The 20377-nt window shown below is 39.7% G+C and overlaps 3 protein-coding genes and 1 non-coding gene across 4 annotated transcripts; all 4 read right to left on the bottom strand.

The window, feature by feature from the left end:
* Window positions 1-1521: 1521 nt before the first annotated feature.
* Window positions 1522-6826, bottom strand: p3h4 (prolyl 3-hydroxylase family member 4 (inactive)). Its single transcript, XM_030793708.1, has 7 exons — window positions 6184-6826; window positions 4470-4619; window positions 4155-4326; window positions 3787-3915; window positions 3407-3552; window positions 2302-2385; window positions 1522-1855 (listed from the first exon to the last, which is right to left on the bottom strand). The coding sequence occupies exons 1-7, from the start codon at window positions 6655-6657 to the stop codon at window positions 1706-1708; spliced, it is 1305 nt and encodes a 434-aa protein (XP_030649568.1). The 5' UTR covers window positions 6658-6826; the 3' UTR covers window positions 1522-1705.
* Window positions 4812-4883, bottom strand: trnac-gca (transfer RNA cysteine (anticodon GCA)). The gene has a single exon. It is a non-coding gene; the product is annotated as a tRNA-Cys (tRNA).
* On the bottom strand, window positions 6726-13140 carry LOC115829800 (serine protease 27-like). The gene is made up of 6 exons (XM_030793964.1): window positions 13050-13140; window positions 12478-12652; window positions 12113-12369; window positions 11813-11910; window positions 10280-10525; window positions 6726-6884 (listed from the first exon to the last, which is right to left on the bottom strand). The coding sequence occupies exons 1-6, from the start codon at window positions 13138-13140 to the stop codon at window positions 6726-6728; spliced, it is 1026 nt and encodes a 341-aa protein (XP_030649824.1).
* An 873-nt stretch (window positions 13141-14013) lies between these two features.
* Window positions 14014-18737, bottom strand: LOC115829799 (chymotrypsin-like protease CTRL-1). Its single transcript, XM_030793963.1, has 4 exons — window positions 18693-18737; window positions 15955-16146; window positions 14508-14786; window positions 14014-14031 (listed from the first exon to the last, which is right to left on the bottom strand). Exons 1-4 carry the CDS (start codon window positions 18735-18737, stop codon window positions 14014-14016), a joined length of 534 nt encoding a protein of 177 aa, XP_030649823.1.
* Window positions 18738-20377: the final 1640 nt, after the last annotated feature.

The following is a 20377-nucleotide window of genomic DNA, read 5'->3' as shown; positions in this document are numbered from 1 at the left end:
AATGTTGGAAATGCGTTTGGGGGAAACCTGAAAACACAGGTGTGTGAAAGAGCGGCTGATTCCAGACCAGTAGTTTTGCACTAAGAAAGATGCACTAACACTGTTACAGTTAGGGGGAGGTGATTGGGTGTGTGTGGGGAGGGGAGGGTGGGTGAGACATAGAGCAAGTTTCACACTAAATCTAGATTTTTAGCTTCAGAGTAAAAATGAAATGGAGAAAGACTGAATTCACACAGTGGAGACAGCCTACATGGTCTTTTTAAAGCGATCTTTTTAAACTTATCCTTCAATGGAATGAATGAATCAACAATGTATGTAAATGAATACCCATGAAAGCAAACAATAAAATTTAGGAATTAAATTCAAATGTTCAAGGTCTGTACGTGTGTGTGTGTGTGTGTGTGTGTGAGAGAGAGAAAGAGATAGATCCTGCGTCATTACCTGACTGTGAAATGAATGAATCTGTTCTTGTTTCATCGGGAATTTTCATTTTTCACTCAATTCTTCTGTTGCAGAAATTCATAAATTGAATCTTTAAAAGTCAAGGGAGATAAACTATTGAGGGTGTTTTCCTTATATTAGATATGTATATGATTTAGGTTTGTTTGACTGTCAGTTCAATATGTGCAGTGGCCGTTGTAATAACTGCTTTGTTCACGTGTAACTGCATAGTAACTACAACACAATGTATTTCAAAGCACCTAGTTTTTTGCATTATTTCAGGCATGTAATTCCATGGTCTGACAGCAAGAGGTCAGTACACCTTACCTAAACATATACTGAGGTTTTGTCCTGATGCGCCCAATCAGTTAGCACCCAATAACACTTATCATTTAACTAATTAAATGTGAGTTGATTGACAGCCAGGTTAGTGATAGGTTAGAATGATGAAGAGTTAGATTATGCAAAACCACTGATTCGGAGCTCTCACATGAAATACTTTGAGGGTATATGAGTTTTTTCATAATTTGATGTATGTGAAAATGTATGTGAAAAAATAAAATCACCTTGAATAGCTTTGAACTGTTAACGGTCACTGTTAAGAGCCAACCCTCGGCGTCAGTTGGAGGATTACATTTGATGCAAAAGCAAAGTGTAAATCCCTAATCAACTAATGTATGAACACGCGAGTAAAAGAAAAAAAATAAACACCAACTGGGTTGTGATTGTGTTAAAATAAAACTGTCTTCGTTTATTGTTCTTGTTCTTTTGGCTCTTACTTGACAGGCTTTGAGATTTGTCCCTGACGTTGGGGGTGCTGCCCTCCTCTTTTCTGTGCTATGTGTCGTCTTGCCTCGGAGAAGTTACACGTTTCAGTGTCACAAAAAATATAAGGCACATTGTTCCAATAACAATATGACTTTTTTTTTTTTTTTTTTGGCATGAGCCATTTCATTAAATTAAAATGTCAACGACAACATTGATAACAATAATAGCAACAATACAAATAGAAAGAATATTAACAACTTTATATTCTATAAAAAAAAAAAAAAAAAAAAAAAAAAAAGATTAAACTTCACATAATATTGCACAGATTATCAAAAAGTACATTTTTGATATTCTGGGGAAAACACAGTCTGAGGCCACATCCCAGTCGTTTGTTTGTGTGTGTGTGTGTGTGTGTGTGTGTGTATGTGTGTGTGAGAGAGTGTGTGTGTCTTTAAAAGCACATTAATGGGCCCCTGATGTGTGTGTGTATTTGGGGCTACTCGGCAGGCTCTCCTGTGTCTCCTTTGGTTTTGGGCTCCTGCCACCAGTCGGCCAGGAAAGACTCCTCATAATCTCCCTGGCCCTCAAACTCCGAATCTGGGGACGCAGATGGACCAGACACAACCTCCTCTGGAGCTACAATGCCCTGGATACAGAGTACAGAGAAAGTTACACGCGCGCACACACACGCACACACACACACACACACACACATACACGATAACAAAGGAAGTTAGCTAGAGGCTCAACTTGATTGCCCTGTAGCCTAGCCTGTGTGTTTCTGTCTGTTGTTTGTCTGTAACCTTTCACAAGTCTTTCACACCTCCTCGTAACATACCACACTCACTTGGAGGAAAGATAAACACACAAATTCTCGCTTTCATATCCTTATACACACACACACACACACACACACACACACACAGCACAATCTTATGAAGCACTTCTACTCTTCTGCTCTAGTCTTTTCTTCTTCTTTCTCTCTCTCTCTAACAGTGGCCCAGGACTTCAGACATTTCCCCCCAGTTCCCCCACACACGTGTGTGTGTGTGTGTGTGTGTGTGTGTCTGAGTGTGTGAGTAGTATTCTAACCTCATCATCTGTCTGCAGGTAATTCTGAGCAAATTCCAACATCTCTTTTTGTTTGCTGGTTTGGTTAAAGTATCTCAGAGCTTCCTGTGAACAAAACAAAACAAAGCAAAAAAATACATATTCAGTCACACATACACCACACCTATAGCCTTATGATAGGCGATTATCATTGTAAACACACGAATGTTCCAAAACCCATCCAATTCAGCAAACAGTACGCATACTGTAAAACTGCTATGTATAGACAAGTTCACAAGTTTGTTTTTTACGTTTTTTTCTTCCCTTAAGCATACATTTTATAACTTCCTTTTTTCAACCCTGGCTTCAAAAAAGTGTTAACAAGTAGAGTCGAGAAACATTATGGGTGAGAAAGGAGGAGAAAAGAGAGAGAAAAACACATACTTCCAGAAGGTTACAGTTTCACAGCGTAGACTGAAAGGGTTTGAAAGTTGTGTTTAAAGTAATTACTGTGTGTGTGCCTGTGTGTGTGTGTGTGTGTGTGTGTGGGCGCGCTTGTGTGAGTTTGAGTGTTTTTTTACACACTTATGGAATGGTTTGGGGATACAACAGTGAAAACCACAGAATTACATGATTCTTTAATTGCTACGTTTGCTTGGTGTCGTGGCTCAAGTCCTGGCTACAGAAGCAGTATTGAGTATGTGTGTTTTTGTGTATATTCGTGTGTACATGAGCGTGTACTTGTCGCATCGCGTGGACCAAATGTCCCCATAAAAATATAAATAAAAACATTGGGCAAGTGAGGACCCTGAGGGGACGTCTGCTGCCCCCCCCACTTGAAAAAAAAAAAACCTTTTCTGAAAAATACTGGCAAAAACAAAAGTTTTTCAAATATTCAAATATTCCTTTTTGGTTATGATTAGGCTACAGATTAGAACTAGAACTTTATTATTCTTCAGTAGAACTAGTACTAGAACTTTATTATTCCTTAGTAGAACTAGAACTAGAACTTTATAATTCTTCAATAACAATAAAATGGGGGCCAGAGGGACGATATATAGAGAAACATGTGAGACTGTGAGTGAGTGTGTGTGTGTGTGTGTGTATGTGTGTATACCTGTGTGTGTGTGCGTGTGTGTGTACTCACAGGACGTGGCTTAAAGTGCTCATCCTCCAATCCCCATTGTTCTCTGTAGAATCTGTAGTAGGCTACGTTCTGCTGCATCACCTGATCAGTCGGATCGAACATCATATAGCTGGCAGCGCAGGGCGCAGAGTTACGCACGTCATTTACTGTCAACACCCACACCCACGGACACACCCACACCCACACAAACAGACACACCCACACCAACGCCCACGCACAGACAGAGAGAGAGAGAGAGAGGAAATGATATTGAAGGAAATAAATAGATAAAAAAAAAATGATAGTAAACATAGACCATAGACAACATGAACACCTTGATTAACTAAACATTAAAGCAGCACGTGTCTATGTGTGTGTGTGTGTGCGTGTGTGTTACTCACACTTATAATAGGCAAACTGCATGTAGTGATACATGGTAGCGACAAACTTCTCCACAAAGAATCCGCCCACATTGGGCATAAGGTTCTCCTCACATTTCACCTTACACCGGAGCACATCCATATACAGTTCTACAGAAAGAGAGAGAGAGAGAGAGAGAGAGAGAGAGAGAGTGTCATTACAAGAAGGGATGAAGACAGACGTAATGGAGAGGGGGAAGGAACATTATTTATTTTTAATGCCTCGCATGAACAAATCCTTCAAACACGTCCATTCAAGGTGATCCTCATTATTCCCTTCTGATAGTCGTAAAATTGACCGTTAAGGGTGGGGAGGTTTTCGAGTGGATGGGCAGCGGAGCCCCACTGACCCGCCAGGGTGGCGTAGAAGTCTTTATACTCGACGACCTCGTACGAGCCCTCGCAGGCAGCGAGACACTGGTCATAGGATTTAAAATAGTCCACGGCCGCCTGCTCCATATCTCGGGCACTGCTGCTGAAATCGCCAGAATTATAGAGCTTCACTGCTTTCAGAAAAATAGCCTGAAAGAGAGAGAGAGCGAGAGAAAGAAAGAAAGAAAGAAAGAATTTAATTCTGGCTTTACAGTGTAACTAAATAACAATACATCTGAATCAATTATGTTTGTGTGTGTGTGTGTGTGTGTGTGTGTGTGTGTGCAGGTTACCTCATACGGTCTCTCTTCATGGTCGATGAGATATTCCTCTATATCAAACAGGCTCTTGTAATAGTTCATGTTCTTTGAGAGCAGAGGGTCACTGGGGTTTTTCTGGAGGTAGGTGTGTGCTGCTGAAACAGCTTTTTCCAAATGGTTCAACTGCAAACCCACACAAAAAAAAATAATCACATACCTCCAGTATCCAGTGTCCTTCGTTTAGTCTCAGATATTTATTCAAGCTTTGTAAAGCCTGCCTTATCAGGTACCAGCACAGGCTTTGCATCACATACTAAATTCTGCTTAGCACTCAGTTGTTTTTGGGGGAACAACAAAAAAAAAAAAGAAAAAAAGAGGGGGCACCCGGATTTGAACCGGGGACCTCTTGATCTGCAGTCAAATGCTCTACCACTGAGCTATACCCCCCTACAACACTGCTCTCTGTACAGAGTAATTGTTACACTAAGCAGCTGATGTTTTCCCAAGTCAGCGCTCCACCTTACTGTTCAAACAAATGGAGTTACAGTGACAGCACTAGAAAGGGAGGGACAGAGAGAGAGAGAGAGAAAGTGTGTGAGTGTGCATCCTCTCCCATATTCCTGACTGTGCCCATTTGTCCAGTTATACATGGGGACAGAGGATGATCTCTGACCTCCCACTAAAAATAAGATCTCCTGTGATATCCATGTAAATCTGGACTTTTACAGGTGTGTTCTATACATGTGTTGGAGTTATTTAAATGAGATTTGGGGAAAGTGCAGTTATTCAAAGCTGTAAATGGCCTATACCAGACACCTCAGCTTCTCTGATGGAGATGAAAACAAAAAATCAGGAGAGGTCAGCCTGTGCTCCACGACATAGCTAAGGTCACCTGAACCAGGACAAACATGGCACAGTTGATCTATTCCACTTAGCGGTCCACTTCGGGTTCAATTAGGGGGGTCAACCTGACGCCTAGCAACAATTTGTTTTGGTACATCAATAAAGAACAAGTCATTCAAGCGGTATATCAAGCTGTTTTAAGAGAATTCATCATAGGCTTTCATCAAAGTGACGAGATTGAAATAACGCGAGTTCATGCAATAAAACAGAGTGAAGCACCGTGGTCTGTTCCCTGCCGGCTTCGGTTCCCGTGGATCGTACAGGAGAAAAATGGGGCTATTGTTTAAGCAGCATATCGCAATGGGGGGAGTTTGCAGTGTTTAATGGGGCGCAGACTGGGTGTACGTGGCATGTGTTCACGTCGGTGTTGGATGTGCTTCGCTTACGGCTAGAGGGCTGCACCGAGTCAAAAAAATTCAACTTTTTAATCAAGCATGCAGGGCTGAGGGAATTTCGTGTACAGACTGCGACGCACTTAGCTTTGCCAGTGTTTTCTAGGCAATCGCTTGGCTACGTGGATATCACACATGGTGGAATTACAACATTTTCTCACATACTTGCCCAGAACGTCACCTAGGAGTCATTGTTAAAGAAATGGTCCCATTCGTCTGACACAGTACGTTTAATACATCCGTAGAGACAGCGAATATTTCGAACTTAGGTTGAGAAACATATCTAAAAATTATAAGATGTCATAGATACCTACAGGCTAGAAAAAAGCCTAAGAGTAAACAAATACAATTCCCCATATATTAAAATTGTTAAACCATAGCATACCTCCAACCCTTCACCGATAAAAGTCTAAAAGCAATAACTAAATATTAACCCTAGGCCTTTCCCTTACCTGGTAATACGCGTACTGTAGGTAGCGATATGGTATCCTTTTCTCAAAAGCTTCAAGAGTTTCTCGTTTGGGATAAGTTAAGGTGAATACTGGAAAGTTCGCTTTGCACTTTTTGAGGCACGCCGCCCGTAGTAAGAAATGCCCCATGATTCGGAGCGTGGTGTCAGAATACAGCTCATCGTTGTCTCGGCTGACCAGACTGCAGTTCTGGTTACAATATGTCTCACTGTCTTTCAGCAACCTGTGAAGCCGCAAACTCAGTTCCAAATATTTTATACTTTCTCTCCAGTTCTGAGAGGCATACTGGTCAAGCGCGTACCCGTACGCTGACTCCAGTGGCATCAAGTCAGACTGAGGAAAACTCTTAAAGCTGTACTTCTCGTATTGAGCTTTCACGGAAATTACGGCGAACAGAGCGACTAATAGAGACAAAGCGAGCCGGGCTACACTTGCGTTTTCCGCAGGCTGGGCCATATTCCTGCCTCCCTTCGGAACCTCTGGGCCCTTGTTGCAACCAAACTACCGACCGATGAAGAGCTGTGTCAGTTATTCAGCGATGAGCAGCGGGTGATCATGTCTGCCTGCACGTACGGCGCCTTGGCCCGGCCTCCGGTGTTTGAGGAGTCGAGAGGAGGGGACGGAAAAGTCTGGTCTAGTGGGTCTTCTGAAGTTTTAGCAGAGTTGAACGGGCAGATGGAAACCTGTCGGGTCATAACGCCTGCCAGATTACGTAACGCGGTCGTTGTGAGAGAATAATACAGGCAGATAGGCTAACTAAGGAGGGTATTTTATGCTCAACGTAGTCTAATGAAAAGAATCAGAGCTACAGAGCTTCACACAATTGTACTGTTTGTGTCAGACACTAACTTATTTTGTCATCAAAACCATTTCGAAGTGATTCAATATCCAAAACTAGATTTTAACATTGGAAAGTAGGAGTCAAAACGGCTTATGTTACACCATGACGTTAAATTCAGAAAATATACCTAAGGAACAGCTGTCCCTAGGAAGACTTCAATTAAGTGTATTTCAGTGGCCAGTTAATTTATCAACGTATCTTAAGATGTTGAGGAATTTAACGTGCTTAGACATGTTTGCCCTTGTAACTCATGGTTTCTGCAAGAGCATGGTTTCTTCTGCAAGCTCCAACGACTAAGACCAAAGGAAAAACACACCAGGGACACAAGTCAGATTACACCAGAGACCTGAACAATCACTACTGTCAGTTGAAATGTTGGAGAAATAATACGCTCCCTTAAGATAACCATTTTAGCAACCATGATAAACAATGTAACAATAATGTATTCATTATTATAGGGGTGAGTCACTGTAGTCATTTATATTAAAAGTTATAACTATACAATCTTTTGTATTACAAGAAATATCAAGTTCTCCGCGTTCAAAAAGAAGATGCCTGTGAGGCCCTTTAGGGACTGCATGTGAGATAAGAAAGGCGCCTCTGCCAGAGTGTCGTGGTCAGTAATAATGCATGTAGAGGGTGAAATGTTCAAGGTTTCATGGTACGTCTTATTCCACTAATGAGCAGGGCAGTAAATATTGGTGACAGCGTATGCTAGATGTAAAGGAAATAAGCAATAATGATGTAACGTAAATCAGAGTTGAGAGGGAATCTGTGAGGATGGGCCGGCAGAGGCGCCCCACATACAAAGAGATGAGGTAATGTGTATCATTTTTGGAGAGAACATGTATAAAAATCGGTGCTTTGTGAGAACGCGTCAGTCACTCCCCGGGACCTGACTCAGTTTGTTGTATGCCTTTTGAACTATACAATAAACTTACACTGCATCGGACTCAATATTAGACTCCTATTGTTTTGTCTCAGAACAGGTACCGTGTGGTGTTGGGACTCGGTCAGATCTGGCCCAGGCTGAGAATTTTCACCCACAGAAACACAGCAATTTATATTCAAGAAGGTACTGGAAGACACTAAAATATATTCTGCCCAGTCAAAATCAGATCTTATATAAATGTACACAACCGGTTGAACTGGATGTTTTTAAAGGAGACATTCTTCACTTCATACTGCTTCTATGCAAATTTACTGTCAGGCATGTTTTCATGTTGTGTAGACCGGGTGGTATGGATTTTTTTGCCACTTTTCTCTCGGGACTGATTCTCAGTCAGCACAGTGGAGCTTTTTTTTCCCTTTTCTTTTCTTTTCTTTTCTTTTCTTTTCTTTTCTTTTCTTTTCTTTTCTTTTCTTTTTTAACGAAGGTGGCACCATAGTGGAGATCCGCAATTAATTTTTAAGGACAGCTGGCAAGATTTGTGAATTATTTTATGTTGAACTTCTTTTGGGGGTGTTGCTATATTAGTGTCATGACTGTGGGGTGTCATTCCTTTTTTGGCCATAGGGGTCCTCAGTCTTTTTGTTTTGTCCTTGTCACATGTTCAGTTTCCCTGTTGTTCATTATTGATGTACGTGTATCACCTGTGTCTTGTCGTGGCTGTCTATTTAAACCATGGTGTTTCGTTCACCCGTTGCTTAGTCTTTGAGCCATTTTCCCCTGTGTTCGTGAGTCCTGGTTCACGTAAGATATCGGAGTTCTTGTTTTTTTGGTTGGACTGTGTAGCGTTTTGGTTTTTGGAGAAATGTTTTTGTTTGCCTTTTTGGATTGTGCCTGTTTTCACTTTTTGACTTGTATTGCTTGTTTTTTGAAAAAGCCTTTTTGCCTAAGTTTTTTTTTTTTTTTTCCTAATTGATCTCTTTTCTGTTTTTCTTTTGGATTGAGCTGCTTTCTTTTTTCTGGACTTTTGAGATTTTGTGTTCCATTAAAAACCCTTTTTGAGATCTACCTTCTCTCCCGTGTCTGACTCTGCAACTGGGTTCTCTCTAATCCTGAGTGGGGACGTTTACTGGTGATTGGTCTTCTGCCCTGGCAACCCAGGTTCAAAGCCCACCAGGTCTAGCATTGTGACAATTAAACCCAGTTCATGAAGACAAGTGTAACATAAATACAGGTATTTTGTGCCCCCTGTTTTAATAGAAACAATTATTAGAACCAATTGTTTGACTGGTGACTATTACTACTTCAGTTAGCCTCAGACTTGACATCAGTCATAAAATGGCCTCAGTGTAACCAGTTGTTTTTTGCCTTGTAGCTTGAACTGTAGCTCGCCATATTTCACTGTAGCGTTCATTTCTCTGAGCTGAGTTTTGTAGAATAACTGGTGGCTTTATTTGTTATATTTTCTTAAGCAGCTTGCCCTAAACTGGCAGTTCCTAAAATGCTATGATAAGTCCTGTATTTTATTACATATTGAACAAATCACACCAGAATAAGAACACTCTGAAGCCAAGCATACATATCATACAGAGTCATTTTGTGAGGTAAAAAGTTTGTCTAATTTTGTATGTTCAGTGGTTTTGGTACGTAGTGATAATGAAATGGAGAGTTATGAGAGAGAAATAACTCATACATTTATTGATCTAACATGGCTCATAATTTAAACAGTTTCCTGAACAGCCAAGGACAGAAAAAAGTGCTTTACATAACTTCAGAATAAATGGCTACATTGACGAAGTTGCATTTTCTATCTGTCTGTCTCCTTCAGTGTCTCTTCTCTTTCTGCAAGGAATTCTACATTTATTACAAGATGTATTCTGCAACTTATAAAGCATCACAGTGTCAAGCATCGTAGTGTTTTATAAATCAATGTGTCTCAATTTCTGGCCACTGTGCCAAGTTTGAAGCACAAAAGCTTTTCTGTCTTTTACTTTTTTTTTTTTTTGGGGAGATGAAAAAGCATGTTATGATGGAGAACTGAGATGGAATTTAACAAGTCAGTGAGAAACAGCAGTAAGACGGAATCAAAGCATCAGCATAAACATAAACAATTATTACAAGATGAGGCCTCCAGAATACTACCCAGAGGATCCCTGTCATCCAATATAATCTCACATCTTTAAATTATAAAACAGTGGTTACAGACTACGTGATTAGTCTGACAAATTATGGGCAACTTAATATCCCACGACCTAAAAAATGGCTTGGAGGAAAGTAGGGAGTGAAAGAAGGAGAAGGAAGGTGAGCGAAAGGGAGAGAGATGTTCCAGCTCCTGGGGTGGTTTCCACGGTTGTGGTTGTTGGGGACACAGTGCTGTTGGGGACAGAGGATGAGTTGTCAAAGGCTGGTGAAGGGAGGCTGTCGACAGCTTTGCGCAGAAAGCTGTTATAACGCATGAGTCGGTTGAAGACCATGAAGCCACTGGTATTGTTCCTGCGACTACTGCTGCTTGAGGTACTGTTAACTACAGTCAAAACTGCAGGCTGGAACCATGCCAGGCCCTGCTTACACATCAGAGGGCCCCCATCATCACCCTGAAAGAGAGAGAGAAAGAGAGAAAGAGAGAGAAAGGCATGGAAAGAGATAGTGAAACACATAATGCTGCCTATTATGGACCGCATGAAAGAATTACAGTGGAAACCGCTCATAGTGATAACGGTTATAGTGATCAACCACTTATATGGATCAAAAAGCTTGGGACAAAATCATTTCTATATAAGTATAGTACTGCGTAATTCGCTTATAGCAATCAAGTCGTCTGCTTACAGTGTTCATTCTGGGCCTTTTGTACACATGACAACATATGGATAAAATTCAAAACTAAGGTAATCCTTTTCTTTTTTACCGCCTGCATCCGGCTAACCACTTGAGGCTAATGCTGCGTGCACAGAAATCCTAACGGGAAAAAGAAAGTCATTTTGTCTCAGTGACAAACGTTAGACTCATCGAAGCTTATAACAGACTGCCAAAAAACAGCCAACGAGATGCAGCAGCGAAACTTTGTGTTCCTCAGAATATTTTACGGATAAGCTTGATTTCAAATTCGGCTACCAGTTTTGGCACTGATAACCTACAGTCTAATTTCAACTCTGTTAAGTTGTTAAAACCTAATTATAATTTGAACAACAATAAACTATATTTTATATACAGTACTGTACTGTATTACAGTGTATTTAAATTATACACGGTTCCGTAATTTAATTCGTACAGTACGTAATTTGAAAAGCATTTGAAACAGCTGTAGGCCTAGCCTATTACATTTTGAAAGAGTCCATAAAATTCCATAAATAGCGATGCTGTCCATTTCATTACTTTATATTAATGTAATAAATATACAGATGTCAATTTGACGGTAATTGGTTATAATGATCGTCTGCTTATAGTGATCAGTTTCACCCAGACAGACGTGATCACTATAAGCAGTTTCCATTGTAGTTCAGTTTACATGAAAAATATTTTCCCGAACCCTAGCCTAGACTGAATTTTGACTATGGCAGATCAAGCATATGCTACTAACATGACAACACAACTTAACGTACGTTGAAATAATAATATTTGATTTAGTCAATGAGTTTGCACAATATTTTCATTTAAAACTCTCAGGTTTTAAACATTGTTCTGAAAGTTAGTCTGAACAAATAAATTAATATTTGGGACAGAAACCAGAGAGACAAAAATCTCTGGATGCTTATAATCATACATGTCAAAATTTCAAAATATTATGTTGATTAGTTCGGTTACTTTTGTTACAATCAGATAACAGTTTTGCTTGGAGTAGTTCTGCTCAGTACATGAAAAAGACCAATATAGCGATGAAATACCTGCTGTAAAGTCACAAAACCAGTGCAGATATTCTCAGGGGAGGCTGAGCTCCCACAATCCACCACGGTAGTCTGGACCTCCTGAAGGGTTTGTTGAACTAAGGAAGAGAGAAGGAAAAAAATGAACAAAAAAGGAGTAAGGTTATGTTGAAAGATTTGTCCCATCTTAAGGTAATATTTTTGTTAGGAATAACTGCAACTGTTGCAGGTGTGTATGAACACACACACACACACACACACACACACACACACACACACACACACACACACACACACACACACACACACACACATTCTTACCTCCTCCTTGTCCTGAGCCCCAGCCCACAATCCAGCACTGTGTTCCTGTGGAGAAGGTCTCTGTACCCAGGTCCACACAGATGGGCTGTATGAAGTCTGAGAGTGTGGGTTTGCTGGCCAGCTCCAAAACAACCACATTGTTGCCTGTCAGGTTACTCAGCGTGATGTTGTTCACCCTCAGAGAGACCTCATTAGGGTTGGGACCATTTTGATTGAGACGACCGAGGAACACGGTCCATTCTGAAGCATTGGTGGAGCTGGCAAAAGGGAGGAAATGGTCACATTAAGAAAACTCACAGCCATTACCAGCTGCCACTGGCTTAGATTTTTCAGTTACATATTGGACCTTGTCATTCAGCTGGTACCTGGAGAAACAGTCAGCAGAGCTCAGGACAAACTGTTCAGTGATCAGTGTACCTCCACATACGTGTTTGCCTCCTCGCTGCAGACTGGCCATCCATGGCCATAAGCCTCCAGTCGCCAGAGAGCTACTGCCCCCAACACGAAGAGTGTTCAGAGGGGCACTGCCACAAACCACAGCTGAATAGACACAGAGAGACAGACAGACAGACAGAGAAATGGATAAACAGGCACGCAGACAGTAATGGAGACACAGAGGAAAAGCGAAAAAAAACCCTCATTTTTGATCCTTGCTATGCAAACTGAGGTTAGTATTAGTTGTTGCAACAAGTGAAACTGAACATCTTATGTACTGCTAATAAGACTTTATAAAGCTGTCAGTTAGACATATTAGGCTTTATAATGTACAGGTAATGAAGCTGAAAATACAGTAATTTTTAGAATCATAGCAAATGACCTGCCTGGTATGAATATATAATCAAATGATTGGTTTTATTCTATTCTGTGCACTGTATACAGGGTTATAATGAGCCCCAGTTGAAATTCATTTTAAATAAAGCTTTAACTGATTACTTACAGGAAGAAGTCATCGAAGTGGAGGAAGATGCGACTGAAGTGGCTGACGCCGTTTTTGGAGTTGTTGTGGTTGAAGAGTAAGGGATAGTCATTGCTACAAAGGAAACCAGGAAGCACAACGGAGACAGTATCGTTTAGGAGACAATAATGAAGATAACCTTCATTAATACAATAAAATCCTGAAGATGAGTTTACAATACTGTACGATCTGTGACAGCCTAAGCTGTCAACTTATTTCAATGAGTTAAGCAACTGGGCACTTACTAAGAGCAGAGGTTGTACTGGGTGGGGCTAGAACTGAAGAAGTAATTGGTGTTTTCAAAATTGATGTACGTGTGGTTGAGGTTTGAGGTACAGTTGCTAAACAAGAAACCAGAAATGAGAGAGAGGGAGGGAGGGAGGGAGGGGGAGAGAGAGAGAGGTTTAGAACTCAAAGTCTTGTTACAACATAAAAATTTGGATAGGTATATAAAAGAAAAACAGGTCAGAATGAATCATAAGTACTATAAATAAGTATAATGTAGCATCACAACTTCAGATAATTGTAGTAAGCTTACAAAAAACCCCAAACAAACCAAAAACAAACAAACAAACAATGGGACAGAATCCAGAGAACAGGAAAAATCTTGTGAAAGGGTAATAAATACCAAGGGACGAACGACACATTGAGCAAACCAAAGACGGAGAGAGAAATGTCATTTAAAAGTGAATCGAGCAAGGAAGTGAGGGAGAGGGTTGGAGCTAGATGTTTTAATTAGTTCAGTAATGTGGGTATGATTTGTGGGAATGATACTTATGGGAGGGCAGTTCCTAAAGAGAGGGTGGGACTTGATGGATGGATGAGATAAACCAGAAGTGAAGAAGAAGAAGAAGAAGAAGAAGAAGCAGAAGAAGAAAATCAGTGAAGAAAAAATATGGACAGAATAAAAAAAATGGGTGACTGGGTGTGTGTCATTCATAGAACATCATTCATACATTATATTCTGATCAAAAAGAAAGACACAGAGACAGAGAGACAGGGAGAGACAGACAGACAGACAGACAGACACAGAGAGAGAGAGAGAGAGAGAGAGAGAGAGAGAGAGAGAATTACTTATACTTTGGAGACATTTGATGGACACTTACAGGGTGCAGTGACTGCAGTGCTCCTTGAGGTGATAGTGGTGACTGCATTAATGGCAGCAGGGGCAGTACTGACAGTGCTGGCAGTAGGGGTAAAAGTGACAGAGGTGGCAGTACTGACAGAGGTGGCAGTAGGGGCAGTACTGACAGTGGTGGCAGCAGGAGCAGTACTGACAGTGCTGGCAGTGGGGGCAGTGGTGGCAGCAGGGGCAGTACTGACGGGAGTGGCAGTACTGACAGTGCTGGCAGTGGGGGCAGTACTGACAGTGGTGGCAGTACTGACAGTGGTGGCAGTGGTGGCAGTACTGACAGTGGTGGCAGTGGTGGCAGTACTGACAGTGGTGGCAGTGGGGGCAGTACTGACAGTGGTGGTCACATTGGTGGTGATTGGAGGCACAATACTGCAGCTCACACTCAAATCCCCATCAGTGCCGCTGGAGGTAAATGTGACAAAGCCGGGCTGGTCAGTGGTGATGTGAGAGTTGATCCAGTCTTGGTACTGGGACACTCTGGTAAATACAGATGGGCGTGACAAACAACGGAATGTAGTGATGAAAACGCCTGACTGTATCCAGCGAGATCCCGGTTTGCTCATCATTGGAGCTCCTCCGTCATACTGTGGAGTGACAATGTCAAAAATAAAAAATGACAAACTAGTTCAGTTTGCTCAGTGAAGCACTGCTCTACTATATTATTTCTTGTTCTTATATATTGTTGCTGAATATATTAATATTAGAAAAGCATGTAAAATACAGTGCCTTGCCACACAATAGTATCATTTTTAGAGACTACTAATGATCTATAAAAAAAAGAATGTAATGGTAATTTAGTGCTTGTTTGTTTTTTTACAAACTGTTTACAGTGACAGTCAAATGTGATACAACAAAAAGTAAAGAGTCTTAACAGAAATAAAAACATTTGGAAGATACTGATATTAGTAACTGTATGAGACAGAACGATATCAAAACAAAGAGACTCACCAAACAGGGGCCATTGCTTCTACCACAGATGAATTGGTCTGAAATTATGTCATCGCTTGTATCATTGTAAATACGTTTACACTGCCTGTTTCCCATTACTGACATTTGCTCTTCCTGCAAATTCAGAGTCATTATTTCGGAGCAGAAACAAAGCAGACACATCTAAGTCAGTCACTTACTTTTACTTCACAGAACAAAATAATCTAAAACACATAAACATATATTATGTTTATGTGTCCTGTATATGTCAAACTTTCTGTCTGGCATTAGTTTACGAGGAACTGAGTATCCCGCCAAGCATTACCAAACCTGTGCTTCTTTTTATGTCTATCCTGTGTATGGCTTTGACCCGGTTTATCGGTTTTCTGAATCTGTTTTGTGTTTTGGACTTCAGTAACTGGTTTGTATCGGATTTGTTTGATAATACACTGTGCATCTGTGCGAACAGATCCACAAGCCCTATCATTACAATACAGACATCCTACTAAATGACTGTCAGAAACTACTGAAATAACAGATCAAAATACTGCTTTGATGATTTAATTACTAGGAAGGAACTGAAAAGAATTTCGCCCACAAGACAAAAGAGGTGAACTTCGTCTTTACATCTTTGGTAACGGTTGTGCACTTTAATAATACTGCACAGAATGATTGCTCTCTGTGTTCCCAACAACGTTAATCAAACCCCAATTAATATGATCAAATTAACATCAAATGTTATGTGTCACTTCACAGGATCTTGCAATTCAACACGTTGTTTCACATGATCTTACCAAGTTCTTCAATTAATATCCAACCAGTGACCCAGCTGTCAGTGCCATTGTAGAAGGTGCTGTTTGCTGCAGCCAGACAAACTGGTCTGATAAAGTCAGTGAAATTTACAGACGCGCTGAGACGCAGCAGAGCAATGTCATTGTCACTGGTGGCAGAGTTATAGTCAGGGTGACTGATGATCTGAGACACACCTCTTGACACCTCATTTGGGTTGGATTCGAACTGATTTTGACGACCCAGCTAGACGATGATGTCTAAAGCTGTATAGCTGAGGAAGAGGAAAATAACAAATGAAAAGTCATTCATGTTCAATACCATGCCAATGTTCTGTTACATTCATAAATCTGGATGATTACGTACAATCGAAAGCAGCGACTCGCTGACAGCACCCAGTCTTTGTTGATTAAGGTGCCACCACAGAAATGGTAGCCAAAATATCTGTGCAAGCTGACCTGCCAAGGCCAGGCCCCGGCAGGGGCGTTCTGGACCCCCACTGTCCTGGTGTTTAGTGGGGCCAGGCCACACACTGATGTGGAGAGAAGAAGAAGAGCATATTAGGCAGTGAAAAACACACTGAAGGTTCAAAGTGGATACAGTATCCTTGAAAAGCTAGCTGAGCTTAAGTGTGCAACTTACCATCAAGCTGTGATTGGGTATCTGAAAAAAAAAGACCATCATAAGTCAGATGCAGTTTTAAGCATGAAATGTCTTTTTTTTTTTAGCCATTTTGTTCTAACCAATACATTTTATACAAGCAATACATAGCTGAAAACTACTTTGAATTTTTTTCTCACCTTTGATTCTTTCCTCTCATAAAAATGAAATTTAGGTTAGTTTAGCCATTTTGAATGTATTTGTTTGACTTGTGAATCCGAATATTAACTTTAAAATCTTTGAATATCTTAAAGTAATAGTTAGTATTAGCAACCCCTTTGCAAATCACCGTACTCTCAATGCATACATCACAGAAAATAAGTTTGTACTGTACTATACAATGTTTTGTAACAATAACAATAACACAGTGGTGTGTGTATGTGATGCCTGTTATACTGCTCGTCTGTATGTGGGTGTGGACATAGGCTAAAAGCAAGTCCAAATGTCCACAGATAAAGTACTACATTTTAGTTCTACATGTTCATTCCATGTTTGCTTTAGAAGCGTTAAAACAGACAGGCAAGTGATATATAAAAAGAAAGTACTACACCAATGATGATGATGACGATTATTATTAATGATATTATTACTGTTACCACTTATGATTATTTACAGTTGTAACAATCATTATAACTAATGATTGATTATATTACTATAATTATTATGATTATTATTATTGCTAACTGAAGATCCTTCTTCTTCTATTTGTACTGTAATATAGTAATCCTGAGATAGGATCGATGTGATGTTTTATTATATGTTTTGCGTTGTATGTTTGTATGTATGTCTGTATGTATCCATAAATTAAAAAAAAGAAAGTGACAACCCCCCCACCCCCCCCCCCCCAAAAAAAGCAAAACAAAGAACAAAAAACAGAATGATGTTGCGTCAGGTGCCTCTTTATATTTGTTGTGTTCTTCCCTCATAATGCAGTCTTTACTGTTCGCAGTCTTTTCTGTTTCTTGTATGCAAAGTAAGCCCATAGATCATCTCCTCATTCTTCAAACTTCTGTGTATCAGGTGTGGCTATGATCATGTAAGGTAGCTGGTTCATCTGGTCTTCAGTTGCAATTACTTTGCATGACATTCAGAAACGTCTTATTGTTGATCAACAGAAACTGAGTCAATGTTTTGGTTTTTTTGAGTTGTATTTTCATTCCTTGCCTTCTCTTCATCATGGATAAAAATTCATTAACAAACACTTTTCAGCTAAATTTGGACCGAAATTAACAGTTTTTGCCCTTTAACTGAAATCGTACTTATTTTTGTACATTTTTACAAAATAGGTTTCATAGGTTTCAAGGGGTCATACCATCTAACATTAAAGTCTGAATAAAACTTAATGAATAAAAAAAAAAAAGTAAATAAAATAAACTATCCAGTATGAATTCACAAACAGACAGTAGATACATACTTTAATATCTGAATAAAGGAGCTGTATTAGTCTCCTAACAAACAGGCAAACCGCATGATGTGAAGAAGCAGTTAGACCTAAATAGCTGAAACCATTTGCCTGAGAGCAGTGTAGCTGTCAAAAATTGAAGCTATATTATAATGTTAATGATATAACTGATATCATATAACATGTTAAAATGTGAAAAGAATTTTTTCACCCAATACGTTTTTACAGACTATCCAGGTAGGGTACAATGCAAATAAACAGGTGATTCAGAAGAGATAATGAAATTACCTTTCACTAAAAAGGTGACAAGAAACAACACGCAAAATGGCTTGATCACTTCCATCATCACCGGTGAGGACAGTGTTTCACAACTCTGCCTTTAAATATCCTTTTGCTTTATTAAGCCCAACCCCCTCTATATGGTTGGGCAATATACCTTAAACTAACAATCCTTTTTCATGTATCAGTCTCTTCTTTTTCTCTCTCCTCATGAGCAACATCAATCATTTCTCACATGAGTCACTCTAAATGCAGGAATGCTGTCTGACATAAGCCAAGTGTGACAACCCAATAAGACGGTATTTATCTCCAAAAATGTAAAGAACGTATTAGAATCTGTTTTATAATAAATTGTATTCATGCCATATTGATTGCCATATTAATTTTCTTAAAACATTTCATTGGAAAGGAATTTGAATTAGAGGATGTTTACCTGTGTCAGCTGCCTGTTACAAGCATCCAGATAATGTTTAGTCATTTTTATGTAAGGTTTTTAGTCACTTCCTGGTTCCCCTTAGTTCACCTTGGCGGTGTTCCAGAAAGCGGATTTGGTAAAAATTCAGAGCATCTGGAAGACCCCCTGGTTATCAGAGGCGGAGCCAGACGTTGTAAACATTCGGGTCACTGCAGGTCAGAGTAAAGGGCTTGTCCTCTGATCATTTATACTGACATATTCACATTTTGATAATTTACTCTTAAGTCACACATTATGTACAAAAAAATATCCAGTGTATCAGCAGGGTTATGCAGAGTTGCAGTGTGACAGGTATACACTGATCAGTTTTTTTTTTTTTTTCTTCCAATCGGTTCGTTCTGAGCAGAATTGGTCTTTTCATGTTTCAGGTCTTGCGTTCCACCTTAAAATTATCCTTCTCGAACCAAATAGAACCAAAAAATACCAGTTAACGACATTGCATGTAAGGCTGTGTGACTTGACAATATGTATCTTTTGGGTGGTATAAAAATGTCTATTGATAGATATTTTACTCTATAGTTTCTATCGTTAATGTCACAAAACGTTAAAAAAAAAAGCACTGTATCACTAATTAGGACTGTTGCAGTCCAAACTGTCCTCGTGCTGAAATCCACTGTGGCTTCCCGGTCATGAGAAACTGTCATTTTAATGCTGCAGTTAACAAGCTTGCTAATAGGCTATGTGGGGCACATTATGTTTAGCCTAACTGGAGCTAGCTAGCAACATTAGTTCTCTTTACTTGTTAGCCTATCTATCAAACACTGATGAGGTTGATGTCTAAGACCAACATTTTATAATATTTACCTCCTCTGGATGCAAATAGGGAGCCCTCGACACAATTCACTTTCACATTATATTACTGCCTGCTGCCGGTAAATTTATGTCCGCTATCCTAAGACTTCAGTAATGTTCAGAGGTAGACAGGAGGTAAACTCCGCACTAAAGTCATTGCAAGCAGAACATATTTTAATTTGCTGTGATAAATAAAAGGATGAAGAGATAACGTTATTAACCGGTTACCATTATTTCAAATAAATGCTTCTGTTCCAGAACATTACAAAATATAAAGTTTCTGGTTTCGTTTTTGTTCCTAGTGAAATATCGATGGTTTCTGGTTTTTGTTTTCGTTCCTTGAACCAGTTCAAAATCTTGATTGTGATAAACCAGTCTTAAAGTTTTGTACAACTGAAAACAAAAGCTCCAGGGAAAGGACTTGGGCTGTATGTTTACACAAGACAGAGGCACAATACAAATACAGCTCTAATCTCACATAATTGTATAACAAAGTTGATGATTGATAAATATCATTCTCATCATTTTACTAACTCATAACCTTAATAAAATGCAAATTTTTTTTTTTACCTGACATAATCTAAGTTAGTTTAACTTAGTATCAAGACAGAAACTTCATGTTACAAATATCAAGTTCATCCCGTTCATAACAGTAAAATACTCTAAAATAACTTCACACCTCTGAAATGTTATTCCCTGTTGCTTGGTTCTTCCATTAGTATATTCAAAAGCAGAACAAAAGTTTGGCATTTTCTACTACTTGAACGAGTCAGGACAGCTCTGCAAGATGGTGGTAGCAGAGCTGCATCTCACAAGTCCCAGTACAGCATCTGCTGTATATACCAATGCTC

This window comes from Chanos chanos, chromosome 16 (assembly GCF_902362185.1).
Source record: "Chanos chanos chromosome 16, fChaCha1.1, whole genome shotgun sequence".
Lineage (NCBI taxonomy): Eukaryota > Metazoa > Chordata > Actinopteri > Gonorynchiformes > Chanidae > Chanos > Chanos chanos.
This window is presented reverse-complemented; position numbering and strand designations above follow the sequence as displayed.

Coding starts and splice junctions, on each gene's coding strand:
- LOC115829800 (XM_030793964.1), bottom strand. CDS start 13,140: ATGACTATCCCTTACTCTTCAACCACAACAACTCCAAAAACGGCGTCA. Junction 12,370..12,477: donor TCTGCTGACTGTTTCTCCAG/GTACCAGCTGAA, acceptor CCCTTTTGCCAG/CTCCACCAATGCTTCAGAAT. Junction 10,526..11,812: donor GTTTTGTGACTTTACAGCAG/GTATTTCATCGC, acceptor TCTCTCTTTCAG/GGTGATGATGGGGGCCCTCT.
- LOC115829799 (XM_030793963.1), bottom strand. CDS start 18,737: ATGACTAAACATTATCTGGATGCTTGTAACAGGCAGCTGACACAG. Junction 16,147..18,692: donor GTAACAGGCAGCTGACACAG/GTAAACATCCTC, acceptor CGTCAAAATCAG/TTCGAATCCAACCCAAATGA. Junction 14,787..15,954: donor ACAATGGCACTGACAGCTGG/GTCACTGGTTGG, acceptor GTCACTCCACAG/TATGACGGAGGAGCTCCAAT.
- p3h4 (XM_030793708.1), bottom strand. CDS start 6,657: ATGGCCCAGCCTGCGGAAAACGCAAGTGTAGCCCGGCTCGCTTTGTCT. Junction 3,916..4,154: donor CTTCTACGCCACCCTGGCGG/GTCAGTGGGGCT, acceptor CTCTTTCTGTAG/AACTGTATATGGATGTGCTC. Junction 1,856..2,301: donor ACCTGCAGACAGATGATGAG/GTTAGAATACTA, acceptor CTCTGTATCCAG/GGCATTGTAGCTCCAGAGGA.